The sequence below is a fragment of the Culex pipiens genome, chromosome 2, assembly GCF_016801865.2.
Source record: "Culex pipiens pallens isolate TS chromosome 2, TS_CPP_V2, whole genome shotgun sequence".
NCBI classification, from domain to species: Eukaryota; Metazoa; Arthropoda; class Insecta; order Diptera; family Culicidae; genus Culex; species Culex pipiens.
Genome location: NC_068938.1, coordinates 105,498,677 through 105,516,150, shown reverse-complemented (window position 1 = coordinate 105,516,150; position 17,474 = coordinate 105,498,677). Strand labels below are relative to the sequence as shown.

Sequence of the window (17,474 nt, the reverse complement as noted above, 5' to 3'; positions counted from 1 at the left end):
ATTCAAAAAATTTCAAGAAATTTTAAAAAAATATTCAAAAAATTAAAAAAAAACAAGAAAATAAAAAAAATCAAAAAGTATCAAAAAAGATCAAGCAAACAATAGAAAATAAAAAAAATCAATACAATCCAGAAAATTCAAGAAATTAAAATAAATTCAATAGATCTAGGGTTTTTTTCTCAAAAATTATTTTCCCTAAAAGAACACCCAGTTAGCAAAATCTAAACGTAGAAATATGTATCCTCCCTGCAAAGGCTTATGAAAAGTTCTCAGTTGAAAGGTTCTCCAAATCTCTGAATTGCAAATGTAACATCCTGGAGCAGAACAGTTAAATTCTAATAAAAACACTATTGAATTGAAATAAAATAAATTCAAGAAGATTCAAAAAATTCAATAAAATTTAGGAAAATTAAATAAAAAAATAATTAAATTCCTAAAAATTCAGGAAGTCTAAAGAAAAAATTAAAAAAAAAACAAAATATTTAAGCAAATTAATTTGTTTTAAATCAAAAAAAATTAAGAAAGAAAAAATGCAAGAAAATAGAAAAAAATCAAAAAGATTTAAGAAAATTCAACAAAATTCAAGAAAATTCAAGAAAATTCAAGAAAACTCAAGAAAATTCTAAAAAATTTAAGAAAATTAAAGAAAATTAAAGAAAATTAAGGAAAATTCAAGACATTTCAAGAAAATTTAAAAAAATATAAAATAAAATTAAAAAAAATCAAGAAAATTTAAAAAATTTCAAGATGTTAAAGAAATTAAAAAAAATCAAGAAAATAAAAAAAAGCCAAAACCAAAAAAAAAATCAAAAAAAAAATCAGGAGATTTCAAGAAAATTCAAGGAAAATTTCAGAACATCCGAGAAATTTAAGTGAAAAATCAAGAAAATTGAGAAAATCAAGACAATTAAAAAGTATTCCAGAAAATTAAAAAAAAAACAAGGCAAAAATCAGAAAATTCAACTCATTGAAAAAAATAAAAAACAATAAAAAAAATCAAAAAAATTGAAGAAAAATAAACTAAAATCAAGAAAATTAAAAAAATCAAGAAAATTTAGGCAAATTAAAGAAAAAATCAAGGAATAAAGTAGAGTTATAACTTCCATGGAATAAGCTAGTCTGTAATCTTTTAATAATCTGATTGATATTGATCTCTTATGTTTTAGTTTGCTTATGACTAAATCAGTCATGTGGCTTATATCGATCAAGTCTTAAACCAAACTCCCTCACAAAAAAAAAAGATTTCCTATTTGTCCTCTTCGCCGACGCTCGGCAGTTTGAAAAAGGGACCCTTTGTGTAAATTTCGTGTGGCATAAATTAATCTCGAAGGCAAAGGTCGCGGACCATTTCCTTGTGGTCTGCGCTGTGCACTAAATTAGCTGTAAAACGTCGAAACTTCTTCACGCCACATTTTGCGAGGGGTTTGTCTCACAAGACGAGAGCTCCAGCACGGTCCATCTCCGGCGCTTGTCCTTGTGGAAGATTTATTCCCTTGATTTATAGTGGGAGTCCCAGGGAGAAAGCATTGGCTGGGGTCTTATCTTTTAAAACTCAGCGGAATTGGTCGATTTATAGTTTGATTTTACAGAGTGGAAGCATATTTTCTCTGAATTCGAAAATTAGCCATCCTCAACTCTCATTCGAAAACCCTTAATTAATTTATGGCAATAAAAGATATTTTCGAATCCACTCCAATCAAATCCTTTCTTCTCAATACACTGGAAATCCCTGCTTGTCCCTTTCTTCTTCTTTATTCGTCGAGGAAAACTCTATTAGCATTCTCCCCCTTTCCCGAGAATCTATCGCTCTATCAGACCAATAAATTTTATTATGACTCATTATGGAAGACATTTTTCCTACATTTCCTTCGCCATAACGAGAGGCAGCTTTCGGCAAAAGTCTCGTTTTCTTCCCTTCAATTCCCGATTCCCATTCCAACGGCTAGTTTTCAGCTCGTTATTCAAAGTTGTTTTGCCTTCTAGAGACCGTTCTAGGAGCAACTAACCCTTGGCATATCATTGTCATTTTTTAAGGGTTATTTTATAAATATTCAACGTTTCAAAAATTCTTTAACAGTAAGAACTAAAAATTGATAAAAATTATTAACCTAAGGAAATAGGTGTCCTTCCCCTATTTATTAGTTTTCCAGAAAGTCTCGCTCCTGTAACTATTGCAATATAAATTTTATCACGTTCGTTCTAAATCATCGCGATAGAAAAATCCGGGTCTGCCGCGATATGAAATGAAGAGGGGAGTTGAGGGGAAAAACGGGAAGTAATATCCACTTTTGTCGCAAGATTGATGGGCAGACCCTTCGCTTCTTGAAGAATAGGGTCGATTCTTATTATAAGAAAAAGTTATTTTTCCAACTATTTTATTTTAATCAAAAATGAGAAAATGTTATTTTTTTCATCAATTTCAACCAAAAAATTAGCTATTTAATTATTTTATTACGTTACCTTTTGAAACCACTTTGTTGATAGTTCATGAGACACCTTTAATATCTACGTTGACTATAAAAATCCACAAATTTGTTGAAGATAGTCGCTGCGCTTACCTGAAAAAAAAAGAAACAGAAAAATACCTTCGATTAGATAAAAACTCACTTCTTCTTTCGTAATCGAGACAGCAAAAAAAAGTGAATTAAATTGCAATTAAAGCTCTCCCCAAACTCAAACTTCCAATTCCAAAACGGCTAGCAAAGTGATATTTTTACGGCTGTGTGAACTGCGTCTCTCAAAAGTTTTTTTTTCGATTGGACCACCCATCTTTTTTTCTGCAAAGGTTTTAATTTTTCTTTTTTTCATTAAAACTTAATGAGCTGCATCGCCAATGCGACACGACGCGAAATGCGTTTTTAGATGAGCGTGGATTTAGTTAGTCACACCGGCTTGGCCGCCAGACTTTGGGGTGTCGCCAGCTGTATTTTGGAGAGGAGGAGTTTTGCTGCTAAGATGATTATCTCATCGTTTAGAGTAGGAGATTGTTGTTTTATTGTGATGGTTTGGTAGAGATGATTTTCATTTCTGAAGATTTTTTTTTTTGTAAAAACGTAGATTTTTTGATTTATGGGTGTTTTTGAGTAATCATTATGAAATGATTTAAAACACCCAAAACAACCCGGGCAGACGGTAATAACAAAATTAATAATATTTCAATAACAAATCCTGTTAAAATAACAAAAAGTGTTATTATTTTATTCTGAAGTTCAACTTCAAGAAGAAAAAATAATAACAGTTTCTGATTAAATAACAAAATTTGGTATTGAAGTGATATTCTATTGAAAATGTTTAATAACACGCTTATCAGAGGAAATGTTATAAATTTCAAAAACTCTCCTAATAACAAAATTTGTTATTCGTTCGGTATACTGACTTAGAAATAAAATTACCATAAATCGCACAAATGGAAAAGTTTCTAAGTGTCCATAACACAATCTGTTATTATTTTTTCTTTTGTTAAATATGTTCAGATCTTTGGGATAATTTTGTCTAATTTCGTCGGGGTCATTATTTTGGCCATGAAATGGGGTCCTTAAGCTAAAATTATTCTAAAAAGTTGAAATTTTGAAAGTTGATTTTTTTTTATTATTTGATATGCCCCCTAAAGGACTTTGTTTAAAATGGTTAGAACTATGGGATAATTCTGACCAATTTCGTCGGGGTCATTATTTTGGCCATGAAATGGGGTCCTTAAGCTAAAATTATTCTAAAAAGTTGAAATTTTGAAAGTTGATTTTTTTTATTATTTGATATACCCCCTAAAGGACTTTGTTTAAAATAATTAGAACTATGGGATAATTTTGACCAATTTCGTCAGGGTCATTATTTTGGCCATAAAATGGGGTCCTTAAACTAAAATTATTCTTAAAAGTTGAAATTTTGAAAGTTGATTTTTTTAATTATTTGATATACCCCCTAAGGGACTTTGCTAAAATTGGCTAGAACTATGGGATAATTTTGACCAATTTCGTCGGGGTCATTATTTTGGCCATGAAATGGGGTCCTAAAGCTTAAATTATTCTGAAAAGTTGAAATTTTGAAAGTTGATTTTTTTAATTATTTGATATACCCCCTAAGGGATTTTACTAAAATTGGCTAGAACTATGAAATAATTTTGACCAATTTCATCGGGGTCATTTATTTCACTATGAAATGGGGTTTCAAGCTTTTTTTAATCCGATAAAATTAACTTTTGAGAGTTAATTTTTTTAATTTTTGTTATATTCCCTAACGGAATTGATTAATTTATTGAGAATTTTTGAAGTGTGAATAACAAAAACTGTTATTATTTTCACAGAGCCAGGAAGTCGGAGCTGACGTTGAAGTTCGAGCTGGAGTGAGACCTTGGAAACTGCATCGGATTCAGCTAATTTTCAGCAACTTTTACTTGGAGTCAGAATCTGTGAAGTCGGGTATTTTTGGAGAGCTGAAGTCGTCGTTGGCGTCATATCCTGCATCCAGAGTCGGAGTTGTCTTCAAAGTATGGATTCAAAGTCGCTTGGAGGTACCCGACTCTGCAGCCCTGACTAGTACAGAGGAGTTATGGCAACTGCAGGTTTATTTGCAAATTACAAATAAACCAAAACAATAACTTTTTTTGTTATGGAAACATACCAGTTCAATAACATTTTTTGTTATTATGCTGCTCCACCTCTCCGCACAAAATAACAAATCTTGTTATTCCTTCATGATTCCTTCTGTGTTATTGGTTTGTTATTGCAATAACAACATAATAACAGTTTTAGTTATTCTTCGAACAAATCTTTGTTATTGATTTTTGTTATTTTAACAACTAATCCGATCATCCCAATAACATATTTCGATCTTCTCACAATATCAAAAACTGACCTTCCCAAGTTATTTCCGTCTGCTCGGGAAAACTAAGGATTTTGATTTAGATGTTTTAGTCTACTTTTTGTGATTTTTCATGATTCTTTAAAATAAAGTTTATAATTTTTTAGGGACACTTTACCATAATTTGGCAATCGTGTCATTTCCAAGATTCAGAATATAATGAAACAGAACTTTTCAGATGTTACATTCTTAGCAAATTTTGCACTTTTTTTCATTTGAACATTTCACACACAAAAACTGACTTGCGCAAAATGAAAATTTTTGAAAATTCAAATCTTAATCCAATTTTTCGGCATCTAAAGTTGCAAAGTTTCACCAAATCCTTAGCTGAGCTTCTCAGCACTATAACATAGCTTTTAACAGTAAATTCACAGCCACAAATTGCATTCTAACCGCAAGATTGCCGCATCCCAACCGGTCCAGGTGATATTTCACGTCCGTCGGAGATTCTAAACCTTTAGATGCCATTCTGCCCATATGGGATTATAAAACTTCCGCTCCCCCCAACTGCAATTGACCACATCCAACCAAGACTGACACTTTGCGCTAAGTGAGGTCCATCTGTCCTTCCAGCAGCCTCGTCATCACATTGGCCGAGGGGGTAGACAAAGCGTCACACACCGTTGATGATTTTGCCGACGTTTTTAAAAAGAAAAAAAAACCCGGCAAGTCGCGCGCGAATCCGCGACGAATCGAAATAAATCGCTTTATTATACGGCTCGAAATGAAGAATTTCGCAACGGAGTCTACCCACGAAAAGAGGGGGGAGGGGGGCCATAAGGGGTCAGCTGGGGTCTCAGAAACCCCGCGACAGAAAAAAAAGACTCGAGTTGTTTTTGATGCATTTCCTGGAGTTGAGAAGCGCGTTTTTTTCTGCATCAACCAGGCCGTGATTCACGGATTTCTCGGAAGGGACTGCGCTACGACCAGACGAGGAACCCCGACTTTTTTTCCTCTCAGGTAGATTGACTGGAACTAACCTCAAACGCCTGTGTTGTCGACGCTGCTGCCTTCTGCAAGAAACGATCACGCTACTTTGGCCAGAGTTTGAGTTGCTGGCTTCCGCCCAATTCTGGAAGCTTCAGCAACTAGAGAGAGAGACCCGGCCTGCGCAGCATTTATTGTCATTTATTGACCGAGTCAAATCTAACCATATCTTAATTGGTGCTCGAGACTAGCTTTTATTGGCCTTCCCTCCCCGTCCCCCCTTGGACAGAGAGTAACAATTCAACGAAAAAAAAAGACTTCTGGTTTATTTCGGCTTCTTATAAGGAGCCAAAAGAAGTTGCCGCCACCGCCGATTCTGGCAATGTCGGCGGCGAAATGACGAAGAAGATGATTGTCGGCCTAGAAGCATTCGTTTTTGTTGTTGTTGGGGACGCATATATCAAAGAAATGTGCTAGAATTAGACAGGACTTGTATTGTCGGCAATTGCTTAGCGCGCAAAGCGAGCGTGACTGCATTATTGTACATGTTTGAACGATTTTTATAGTCCACGAATCCTTCCTCCCCTGTATATTCTATGAAATGTGATCCGTTCTCAGAATTCTCTCTGCGGTAAACACAAGGCAGTAGGGCTGGCCGCTTTAATTTTTGCAATACATTTTCGGGTGTTCTAGGAGGTACGGCAATTATTAATATTGTGAAAAGTGCTTGGGGCGTAATCTATCTCTAAGACTTTCTAGCAAGCTTTCATCGGACTGGCTGCGTCTGTGCTAGACTAGATTAGATTAGATAAGATCAGTTCTCTACAAAATCGATTTTTTTTTATTTAATTTTTTGTATTTTTTGATCCGGCTGAAACTTTTAAGGTGCCTTCGGCATGCCCAAAGAAGTCATTTTGCATCATTAGTTTGTCCATATTATTTTCCATACAAATTTGGCAGCCGTCCATACAAAAATGATGTATGAAAATTCAAAACTTTGTATCTTTTGAAAGGATTTTTTTTATCGCTTTGGTGTCTTCGGCAAAGTTATAGGTATGGATAAGGACTACACTGAAAAAAATGATACGCGGTTAAAAAAAAATGGTGATTTTAAATTTAACTTTTTGTCACTAACATTTGATTTAAAAAAAAAAAAAACAAAAAAACACTCATGGTCACTATTTTTAAAAATCGAAAAAATGCAAAGATTTCACAAAAATGAAACTTTCGGTGGCTATATTTTGAAAACGGAGCCCTTTATCAAAAAATCTTTCCAGTACTTTTCGATTGCAAATTCAATTGTGCATTAAAAAATAATTTGTTTTTGTATAAAACTTCGATTTTTTCCAAAAATCACTATTTTTTCAAAAATTCATAACTCGGCGGCAGATTTTTTGAGCATGTTTCTCTATGGCTCAAAAGTTGCGTATTTTTGTCCCCTAAAACATATCAAAATATCTCGAAAATCAAAAAATACGTACGTATACGTAAAAATACGTATTTTGGGAAATTGAGTTTTAGTGAAAAAAAGTTGATAAAAAAATCTGCAATTTTTTATTCCGTGTACCTATTTTTTCCTCAAAAGTCCTCAATTATACCTAAAACTTTGCCGAAGACACCAAATTGATCAGAAAATTTACTCAAAAGTTACAGCTGTTTGAATATTTACATACCATTTTTGTATGGAAATATATTGTATGGAGACTTGTAGGGGAAGGTGGGGCAAGAGGAACAATCGCTCGTACGACAATTTTGATTATTTCCAGTATGAGGAATTGTTGCTAGCAATGCAATTAGCAGATTCTACTACCACATAACCGCCAAAACGACGTTAACGCCACTGGACATAATATTTAATGTGGTTTTTTTTTCAAAACCTTTGTTTTCTTATAATATTTGGAAAGTACAAAATAAGGGATCAGTAGTGCGGTGCCTGTGTGGACGCTCAGTCCTGTTTTTTCGTGTTATTTTCCGTCTTTTTTGTGTCGATATTTGTGTGCATGGGGTGATTGGATTTCTTCTGATTCGTGTTGTTTTCATCTCTTTTGTGTCGTTGTTTGTGTGCATGGGGTGATTGGTCTTCTTCTTCTTCTTCTTTTTTCTTTATTTTTAGTTCGCGCGTTCGTTGGCCAATGAGTTTATTTTTGTTCTCTTTACATAGTTTTCGATAGAAACGATCCGAATTATTTTTTTTTCGAGACAAGCAAGTCGTATTGCTGGATTAAGTCCTTTCTATATCATCGATGATCGGAAGGCACGCCGACGAATATGTTTTAAAGCTTATGATATAAAATCATTTTAATGAATAAAGCCCTTCTTACATCACCGTTGATCGGAAGGCATGCCGACGAAGAATTTCTGGAGGATCGCGGTCGAATTAATACTATATTTAAAATTCTAGATAGCTATCTTTCGGATTCGATTGTGAGTAGCGGGACTTCGCGGTTACTATGCAACGTATTTTTTGGAGTCTTTTTAAATTTTAAATTTATAAGTCCTTCTTTTATCATCGTTGATAGGAAGGCACGCCGCCGGTTAAGTTCGTTTAAGTTATTGTTTTAATTTCATTACAATCGGTTACGTGGTGTCCTGTTTTCTTTTCGTTGATATTCGTTGATCGTAATAATTTATTCCAACTGGCAGCTTTAGTATTAACTCATCTACTATTTTTGACATTTGCTTGCGTTATCTTAATTGTACCAACAGTAAAAATATACTGATAAGTCCAGCCCATAGCACTACCGCTCGGTTGGCACGCGTTCGATTAAAACAAACTTTTTAAATAATCAATTATTTATCTTTCCGCAGCCGGCTGCCTAAGATTTAAAATTTCAACCGATAAACAAAATGCTCATGGTCACATCACTGCCACTCGTGAATCCTGACCTCATACCCATCTACTAACCCCCTCAAAACTCATGTGATACTTTGTCGGAGAAGCAGTCGATTGGGCGGTCTCTATCACTCAAGTATCGGACTAACATTCCCATCCACTTCCCCGTGACCCTACCACTGGTCGTGGCCGGCGCCGGTATTGATCAGCATGATAGGGGCCTTTGAGAAGTTGCGAAGCGAGGAAAGATAGCACCCACTTATCTTCCACGGCTCGTGGATGTAACTTCTGGAGGTCCTGGTCAATAACGGAGTAGCAACTGCGGGTGGGCACCTATGCTTATGCTTATGCTTATGCTTATTTGGAAAGTACAAAATAAGGCTTAGGGCTCGTTTTAAGGCTCATATTATCAACATGCTATTTTTCCTAGATCAGTAATGTCTCTACCAATGATTTGCACCTATTATAAAGTATGATTTAACTTTTGGTTATTTTTGTTAAGTGCTTTTAAAAAATGATGTTCGGGTGGGGCAAGTGTACCATACAGATTTTTAGTATGGAAAAATTACGAATTGCTGCAACAACATATTTTATTGTGAAATAAAAACATAAACGTACTTTAAAACTGATAAACAATAGTGATATCATGAAAATTTACTTTTTATCATCTAAGTTACATTTTTTTTCGTAAAGCGATCAAATTTTTAGTAAAATATTATTTTTTAAATCTAAAAATGAAAGAAACGTTTCAAATACATTCTAATCTGATGTATCTAAGTGACAACAGTTCAATTGTTAGCAAATTAATATGTTGTTTCATGCATTGTTCCTCTTGCCCCAACGGGTTGTTCGTCTTGCCCCACTAGTTGAGTAGAACGTACGGAAAAAATGAAATCAATTTTTTACATTAAAAAACTTGATTTTTTACAAACTTGGTCTATCAAAGTCTCAGTCAAGACCTGAAATAAGGTGATTATAAAAAAATCTGACAATTTTTTTAACGTTTTAATGGGTTATAACGAGCATTTCCTTAGCTTGTTACACTTGCCCCACTTTCCCCTAAGGGTGAACCAGTGCACAGTGGGCGAAATGGAACCCAAAATCGCATGAACGCGGCTTGTTCCCTGGTATAAAAAAATAATGTTTCTTAGGTAAAAATATCTGGCGAATCGATTGGTGATGGTTTCATCCACCGCACGAAACGGCAAAGGGTCCATTTTGCATCAATTCCCCATTTTTTTACTTTTTTTTTCTTTAAAATCAGTCTGTATTTAGAGCGGAGGCTTCATGCGGCCATCCAAAATGCACTTATGTGAAAATGTCCCAGAAATCCAGTAAAAATAACCATTTGAACCGCAAAAATCATCTTGGGTCCATTTAACCCCAACTCCGCTATAAAAGCATTTTTGGCCGTTTTCAAATGTTAGATCTGATTTTAAAATCTAAAAATATTTTAATCGTAAATATCAGACAATTTTACATAAGAATGACGATTTGCACTTGATAGTTTGATACATTTATGTTGATATAGAAATTAAACTAAATAAAAAGATCGAAGAATCAGTTTTAGGCCAATTTTCCCAAACGCAGAATAAACTGCCTTTTACATATTTTTTATTTTTGTCTACATAAATGTATCAAACTATCGAGTGCAAATCGTCATTCTACTGTAAAATTGTCTGATCTTTACGATAAAAATATTTTCAGATTGTTAAAATCTGACCTAACATTTGAAAACGGCCAGAAATGCTTTTATAGCGGAATTGGCGTTAAATGAACCCTAGATGATTTTTGCGGTTCAAATGGTTATTTTTACTGAATTCCTGGGACATTTTCACATAAGTTTAGTGCATTTTGGATGGCCGCATGAAGCCTTCGTTCTAAATACAGATTGATTTTTAAGAAAAAATGTTAAAAAATGGGAAATTGGGGCAAAATGGACCCTTTGCCTATTCGTGCGGTGGATGAAACCTTCACCAATCGATTCCCCGGATTTTTTTTTACATAAGAAAAATTATTTTTCATACCTTGGAACCAGCCGCGTTCAATTAAGTCCGATTTTGGGTTCCATTTCGCCCACTGTGCAATGACGCAAAATAGCTTATTTGGGAAGGCCCCCACAAAGTTTGAGTCAAATAAAAAAATACAAAAAATAAAAATGGTCGAAATCGGCCGATTTCGTAGAGAGTTGCTCATATGCGTTTATCTTTTCCATTCTTCATCGGTCTGATGGCCGAGCGGGCTAAGGCGCCAGTCCTTGCTATTGGTGCTGGGTTTGAATTCCGTCGTTATTTTTTTTGTTTACAAAAAATATATATACAGTGTGTTATATTAAGTGTCTTTTTGATTTTTTTTTTTTGCGATTTTACAATCGGATTTTTTGTTGTGAAAATTTCATTTCATTTTCAATCAGGAAAAAAAGCCAAAAACAACTCGCTTGCGACTTGTCTGCCAGTGCCGGCTGTGGTTACGTGCATCAAGCTTAGGACACAGTCAACCATCGCCACCGTCGACATCATCTGCTGCATGTTCCAAACTACGTTGTACGAAAACAACGTCAGCAAAAGAATCATGCAGCAAGAATGTTTTCAAGCTAAATGTTTTGCTTCCTTCATCCTCCTCAAACAACTTGCAACTTGGAGCTGTAGACCATCTTCCGACTGTGTGCAGAACACTCACACGGCGGAGTGTATGAAATAGAGAGAAACTCTCTGTATCGTCTTCTCTGGATATCTTCGCCCGCTGTCGAGTCTTCCAAGTTCTCCAGAACCAGCCTGCTTCGACCGGCTGTCGAGGCAAAAGACCTTGGGTTACCTTAGAACTCCAGAGAGAGATAGAGAGAGAGCGCGCGTTCTAGAAGTGAGAGTGAGTGTTCTAAGACGACTGCTCTGTTGTTGTTGCTGAGAGGCGCGCAAAATATGTGTGACGGTCAATCAACTTTAACCTTAGCGAGTGAACGCCGCACACGTTCTGGGAGGCACACGTACACGTGGGGCGGGCACACATACAGCGACACACACACGCGCGAGCCTCAGGTTCAACTTGAAAATGCTCCACAACACACGCCACTTGGAAAATGCATCTCTGTAACGACGACGCCGTTTTTCGCCGAGTTTTCCGCTGAAAAAGTGAGCTTGTATTTGTGGAGCGGAGCCGGAAAGTGAATCTAACCAAGAGTGATGGCAAAAACAACATCACAACAGCAAAAAAAAATAAAAAAAAATAAAATAAAATGGAATAACATTAGTTAAGTGTTCGGGAGGAGGAAGGTTTTGCTTCTACAACCGCCCCAACCCCCCCAGGGGAAAAGCGGACGAAAGATGGCTGCTCTAAGTGTTACTTGTTACTTAAGTTGAGGTAAATTGGATAAGACAAGCCAAACGTGACGGAGATGGATCGACACGGATGGTTAAGGCGTGTGTGTGTGTGTGTTTGTGGGTTGGAAAATGTTGATGTCACCCCCAGAGCTTCTCAGCGGGGAATTGCCTTGCCGTGGGATACTCTATAGTGGGAAGATTAAGTGGGATTGTTGTTTTTTTGAAAATGAAGTGGTTTTTGGGGTGATGGCTGTTAAAAAGTTGGTATTTAGGTGAAATTCATGTAAACTAAAAAACACGTTGAAATTGTATTTAAAATGTTAATGAAAAACATATTTCTCGACAATTTTTTTTCAAATTTTATGTTTAAAAAAGATGTTAACTTTGGGGGAAAAATACACGGAGAAAAAAGCGTTCCGAAAATCGTGAACAATGTGCCACGAAATCTGGAACAAGGTGATATTCCACGGTACGAAAACGTACCATGAACAATTTCCATGAACAAAAAGCAAATCGTGAACAGGTGTTCACGAAAAATCGTAACGCCAGCAGCATAACGCTTAGCTTGTTATCGAAATCATGAACACTGTTCACGATTTCAGGGAACAACGTGGGAATGTGTTCACGATTTAAAGAACTCTTTTTAAATGTGAAAAAAATGATTTGGAGCTAATAAAAAATGTTAAGTTTTCTGGATTGTGTGTTGAAAGTTTTAAGCATATCGAACAGCCGTAGTGGGCAAAATGCAGTTTTTAACTAATAATTTTGGTAAGAAGCCGTTACTCACTGTGACGGCGGCTTAGGGATTTGCCTTTATTTTTTTTAGAGAACCCCATATTTAAATGGCTGTACAACCTGCACAATAATAAGATTATTATGTTTAAAAACGTAACGTAACGCTTCTTTACAATCGTGAACTTAAGTTCATGATTTTTATCATTTCTGTTCATGAAAACGTAGTTTTTTGTTCATACAATCGTGCACGAGTTCACGATTACATGAACAAATATTTTACGCAAAAACATGCACATTTGTTCACGATTTTCGGAACGCTTTTTTCTCCGTGTATATTCATGATTTTTTATATAATTTGAAATTCAAAAAATTAAGACAAATAAATGATAAGAAACAATTTAAAGTTGAGTATTTTGAATTTAGTATAATCGATCCAATATCATGATTTTCGAAAGCCATTTTAATTTGGCTTGAAAAATTATTGAACTGCTTGAAAAAATTGTCCTGTAAATAATTTTACCATATCCACAATACAAAAAGGTGACCAACATCAGGGCTGAGGAGTCGGAGTCGGAGTCGTCAAAACTCTAATAGCTGGAGTTGGAGTCGGAGTCGTAAATTTCTGATAGACCCGGAGTCGTAGCTGGAGTCGGAGTTGTCAAAAATTTAATATAATTTACGAACTTATTTATACGAGTCATTGAATTTATTGGATATTTCGATTACCCCAATGTTTACAATTTCTCTACAAAACTCTTAAAGTGTTGATCCTTAAATAATATCGTTGAACAAGTCTATTTTTTTTTAAATGAGCAGTTATCTCCGATTTCGGTCATTCGATTTTTTTTGTATTTTTTAATCCGACTGAAACTTTGGTGCTTCGGTATGCCCAAAGAACCCATTTTGCATCATTAGTTTGTCCATATAATTTTCCATACAAATTTGGCAGCTGGCCATACAAAAATGATGTATTCAAATTCAAAAATCTGTATTTTTTGAAGGAATTTTTTGATCGATTTGGTGTCTTCGGCAAAGTTGTAATTTTGGTGATTTTTTTATTTAGCTTTTGGTCACTAAAACTTGATTTGCGAAAAAACACTATTTTTTATTTTTATTTTTTGATATGTTTTAGAGGACATCAAAAGATAACTTTTCAGAAATTTCCAGATTGTGCAAAAAATCTTTGAGCGAGTCATGAATTTTTGAATCAATGCTGATTTTTTCCAAAAATCAAAAAATCGGTCGCAAAAATTTTTCGACTTCATTTTTCGATGTAAAATCAAATTTGCAATCAAAAAGTACTTTAATGTTTTTTTTTATAAAGTGCACCGATTTCAAGTTAAATCCATTTATAGGTGACTTTTTTGAAAATATTCGAAGTTTTTATTTTTTTTTTAAATTAGTGCACATGTTTGCCCACCTTTGAAACAAATAATTTTGAAAAGCTGAGAAAAAAAAACAGTCGTGAAATTTTCCGATCTTTTCGAAAAAAATATTTTTAATTTTTTTAAACCAAGACAAACATTTAAAAAGGGCCAAACATTCAATATTACGCTCTTTTAAAATGTTAGCCTTGGTTTAAAAATTTTGAAAATATTTTTTTCGAAAAGATCACGAATTCACGAATGCTTCATATTTTAACATTGAAAATCGGACCACTAGTTGCTGAGATATCGACATTAGAAAATGATGTGTTGTTTGGGTGGGACTTAGAAAACATCAATTCTCCTGTTTTTAAACCTTTGCATGGCAATATCTCAGCAACGAAGGGTCGTATCAACCCCCCCCCCCTCCCCCTTCAAAATTGGCCTGAATAATCAAGGAAATGCGAAAAATTTCAAAATTTTAATGTAAATAAAAGTTTAATCAACTGAAAACCAGTTAAAATGCATGTTTGAACTCCTTTGAAAACATTTTAAATTTTCTTGAAAGACCAATGTACAGTCCTACAAAAAGTTTTTATTCAGCGAAAAAAAAATCCGTCAATACCTCGATATTTTTATAACTAATGATTGGAAAGCAACTGTACAACTGAGCAGTTCTCTAGGATTTCGGTCATTCGATTTTTTTTGTATTTTTTAATCCGACTGAAACTTTTTTGGTGCCTTCGGTATGCCCAAAGAAGCCATTTTGCATCATTAGTTTGTCCATATAATTTTCCATACAAATTTGGCAGCTGTCCATACAAAAATGATGTAAGAAAATTCAAAAATCTGTATCTTTTGAAGGAATTTTTTGATCGATTTGGTGTCTTCGGCAAAGTTGTAGGTATGGATACGGACTACACTAGAAAAAAATAATACACGGTAAAAAAAAATTTGGTGATTTTTTTATTTAACTTTTTGTCACTAAAACTTGATTTACAAAAAAACACTATTTTTAATTTTTTTTATTTTTTGATATGTTTTAGAGGACATAAAATGCCAACTTTTCAGAAATTTCCAGGTTGTGCAAAAAATCATTGACCGAGTTATGAATTTTTTAATCAATACTGATTTTTTCAAAAAATCGAAATTTTGGTCGTAAAAATTTTTCAACTTCATTTTTCGATGTAAAATTAAATTTGCAATCAAAAAGTACTTTAGTGAAATTTTGATAAAGTGCACCGTTTTCAAGTTATAGCCATATTTAAGTGACTTTTTTGAAAATAGTCGCAGTTTTTCATTTTTTAAAATTAGTGCACATGTTTGCCCAGTTTTGAAAAAAATATTTTTGAAAAGCTGAGAAAATTCTCTATATTTTGCTTATTCGGACTTTGTTGATACGACCTTTAGTTGCTGAGATATTGCAATGCAAAGGTTTAAAAACAGGAAAATTGATGATTTCTAAGTCTCACCCAAACAACCCACCATTTTCTATCGTCAATATCTTAGCAACTAATGGTCCGATTTTCAATGTTAATATATGAAACATTTGTGAAATTTTCCGATCTTTTCGAAAAAAATATTTTCAAAATTTTCAAATCAAGACTAACATTTCAAAAAGGCCAAACATTCAATATTACGCCCTTTAAAAAATTTCACAATTGTTTCATATATTAACATTGAAAATCGGACCATTAGTTGCTGAGATATTGACGATAGAAAATGGTGGGTTGTTTGGGTGAAACTTAGAAAACATCAATTTTCCTGTTTTTAAACCTTTGCATTGCAATATCTCAGCAACTAAAGGTCGTATCAACAAAGTCCGAATAAGCAAAATATAGAGAATTTTCTCAGCTTTTCAAAAATATTTTTTTCAAAACTGGGCAAACATGTGCACTAATTTTTAAAAATAAAAAACTGCGACTATTTTCAAAAAAGTCACTTAAATATGGCTATAACTTGAAAACGGTGCACTTTATCAAAATTTCAGTAAAGTACTTTTTGATTGCAAATTTGATTTTACATCGAAAAATGAAGTTGAAAAATTTTTACGACCAAAATTTCGATTTTTTGAAAAAATCAGTATTGATTAAAAAATTCATAACTCGGTCAGTGATTTTTTGCACAACCTGGAAATTTCTAAAAAGTTGGCATTTTATGCCTTCTAAAACATATCAAAAAATAAAAAAAATTAAAAATAGTGTTTTTTTTGTAAATCAAGTTTTAGTGATAAAAAGTTAAATAAAAAAATCACCAAATTTTTTTTACCGTGTATTATTTTTTTCCAGTGTAGTCCGTATCCATACCTACAACTTTGCCGAAGACACCAAATCGATCAAAAAATTCCTTCAAAAGATACAGATTTTTGAATTTTCATACATCATTTTTGTATGGACAGCTGCCGAATTTGTATGGAAAATTATATGGACAAACTAATGATGCAAAATGGCTTCTTTGGGCATACTGAAGGCACCAAAAAAGTTTCAGTCGGATTAAAAAATACAAAAATTAAAATTGAAGAAAAAATACCGATTTCGTAGAGAATTGCTCAACTGTAAAATGCATTTTAAAACACTTTTTTCATCCAAATGTTGAAACGTAGGCTTGTAATTTAAATTTTTAATTTTTTTTTATTTTTTTGCCCCCCCCCCCCCCCTCCATTTTGATCTGAGCCGAGGGACATAAACTTCAAAAAATATTTGCAACGGCCTTATTAACTTAAAAAAATTAATGTTAATTTAAAGTAGTTAAATTAAATGTTCCAATTTTTCAAACAACAAAATTCAAATTTACTCTGAAAATTGTTGTGCTGAAAATGCGTTTTTTTGAAATTTAAAATACAAATTAGGTGTCGGAGTCGGAGTTGAAGCCGGAGTCAACAAATTTTGGAAAGCCGGAGCCGGAGTCGGAGTCGGCTTAACTCAGATTGCTGGATTGGGAGTCGGAGTCGGAGTCGGAGTCGCTTAAAATATGACCCGACTCCACAGCCGTCCAACATGACGACGATTTAATTTGGAAAAAAATGGAAATGAAACAGCAAATCTACGTTTTAAATTAGCCTTATTTTCAGGTGGCTGAATACGAAGGCTCAATATATCTTCTACTCATTGATATTATTTAGAGATTTAGGCAGAGATTTTCACATCAAACAGAAAAATACCTCTGAATTTGTTCTTTTAATATATCGAATTATTTAAAATATCTGAAAAAAAACAAAACACAACAAAAATCACTCCTGCAAAAAGTAATGAAAATCGCTTAAGTCACCCTGACAGCTCTTCTCTCTTTCCATCGGAATAAGTCTATCAATTTTTGGTTCCTTTTCTCAGTCAACATCAACTTCTTTTCCCCTCTTCCCAACCATATTCTCCGACAACCCTTTCCGGCCTCCGCTGAACGACTCTTGCGTCGTGTCTTCAGCATTTTTATAACTGCAATAAT

General features: G+C 34.0%; 1 protein-coding gene across 10 annotated transcripts in view; it reads right to left on the bottom strand.

The window, feature by feature from the left end:
* LOC120427680 (nuclear receptor coactivator 1) overlaps window positions 1–17,474 on the bottom strand; it is a 340,351-nt gene that overhangs the window by 99,175 nt on the left and 223,702 nt on the right. The window contains exon 2 of one of the 10 annotated variants that reach the window (XM_052707554.1): window positions 2,461–2,558. The exons of the other annotated variants lie outside the window; for them this stretch is intronic. Within the exon in view, the coding sequence (XP_052563514.1) occupies window positions 2,461–2,489 (29 nt within the window). The 5' untranslated portion in view covers window positions 2,490–2,558. The remainder of the gene's footprint in view (window positions 1–2,460; window positions 2,559–17,474) is intronic. 10 annotated transcript variants of the gene reach the window in all.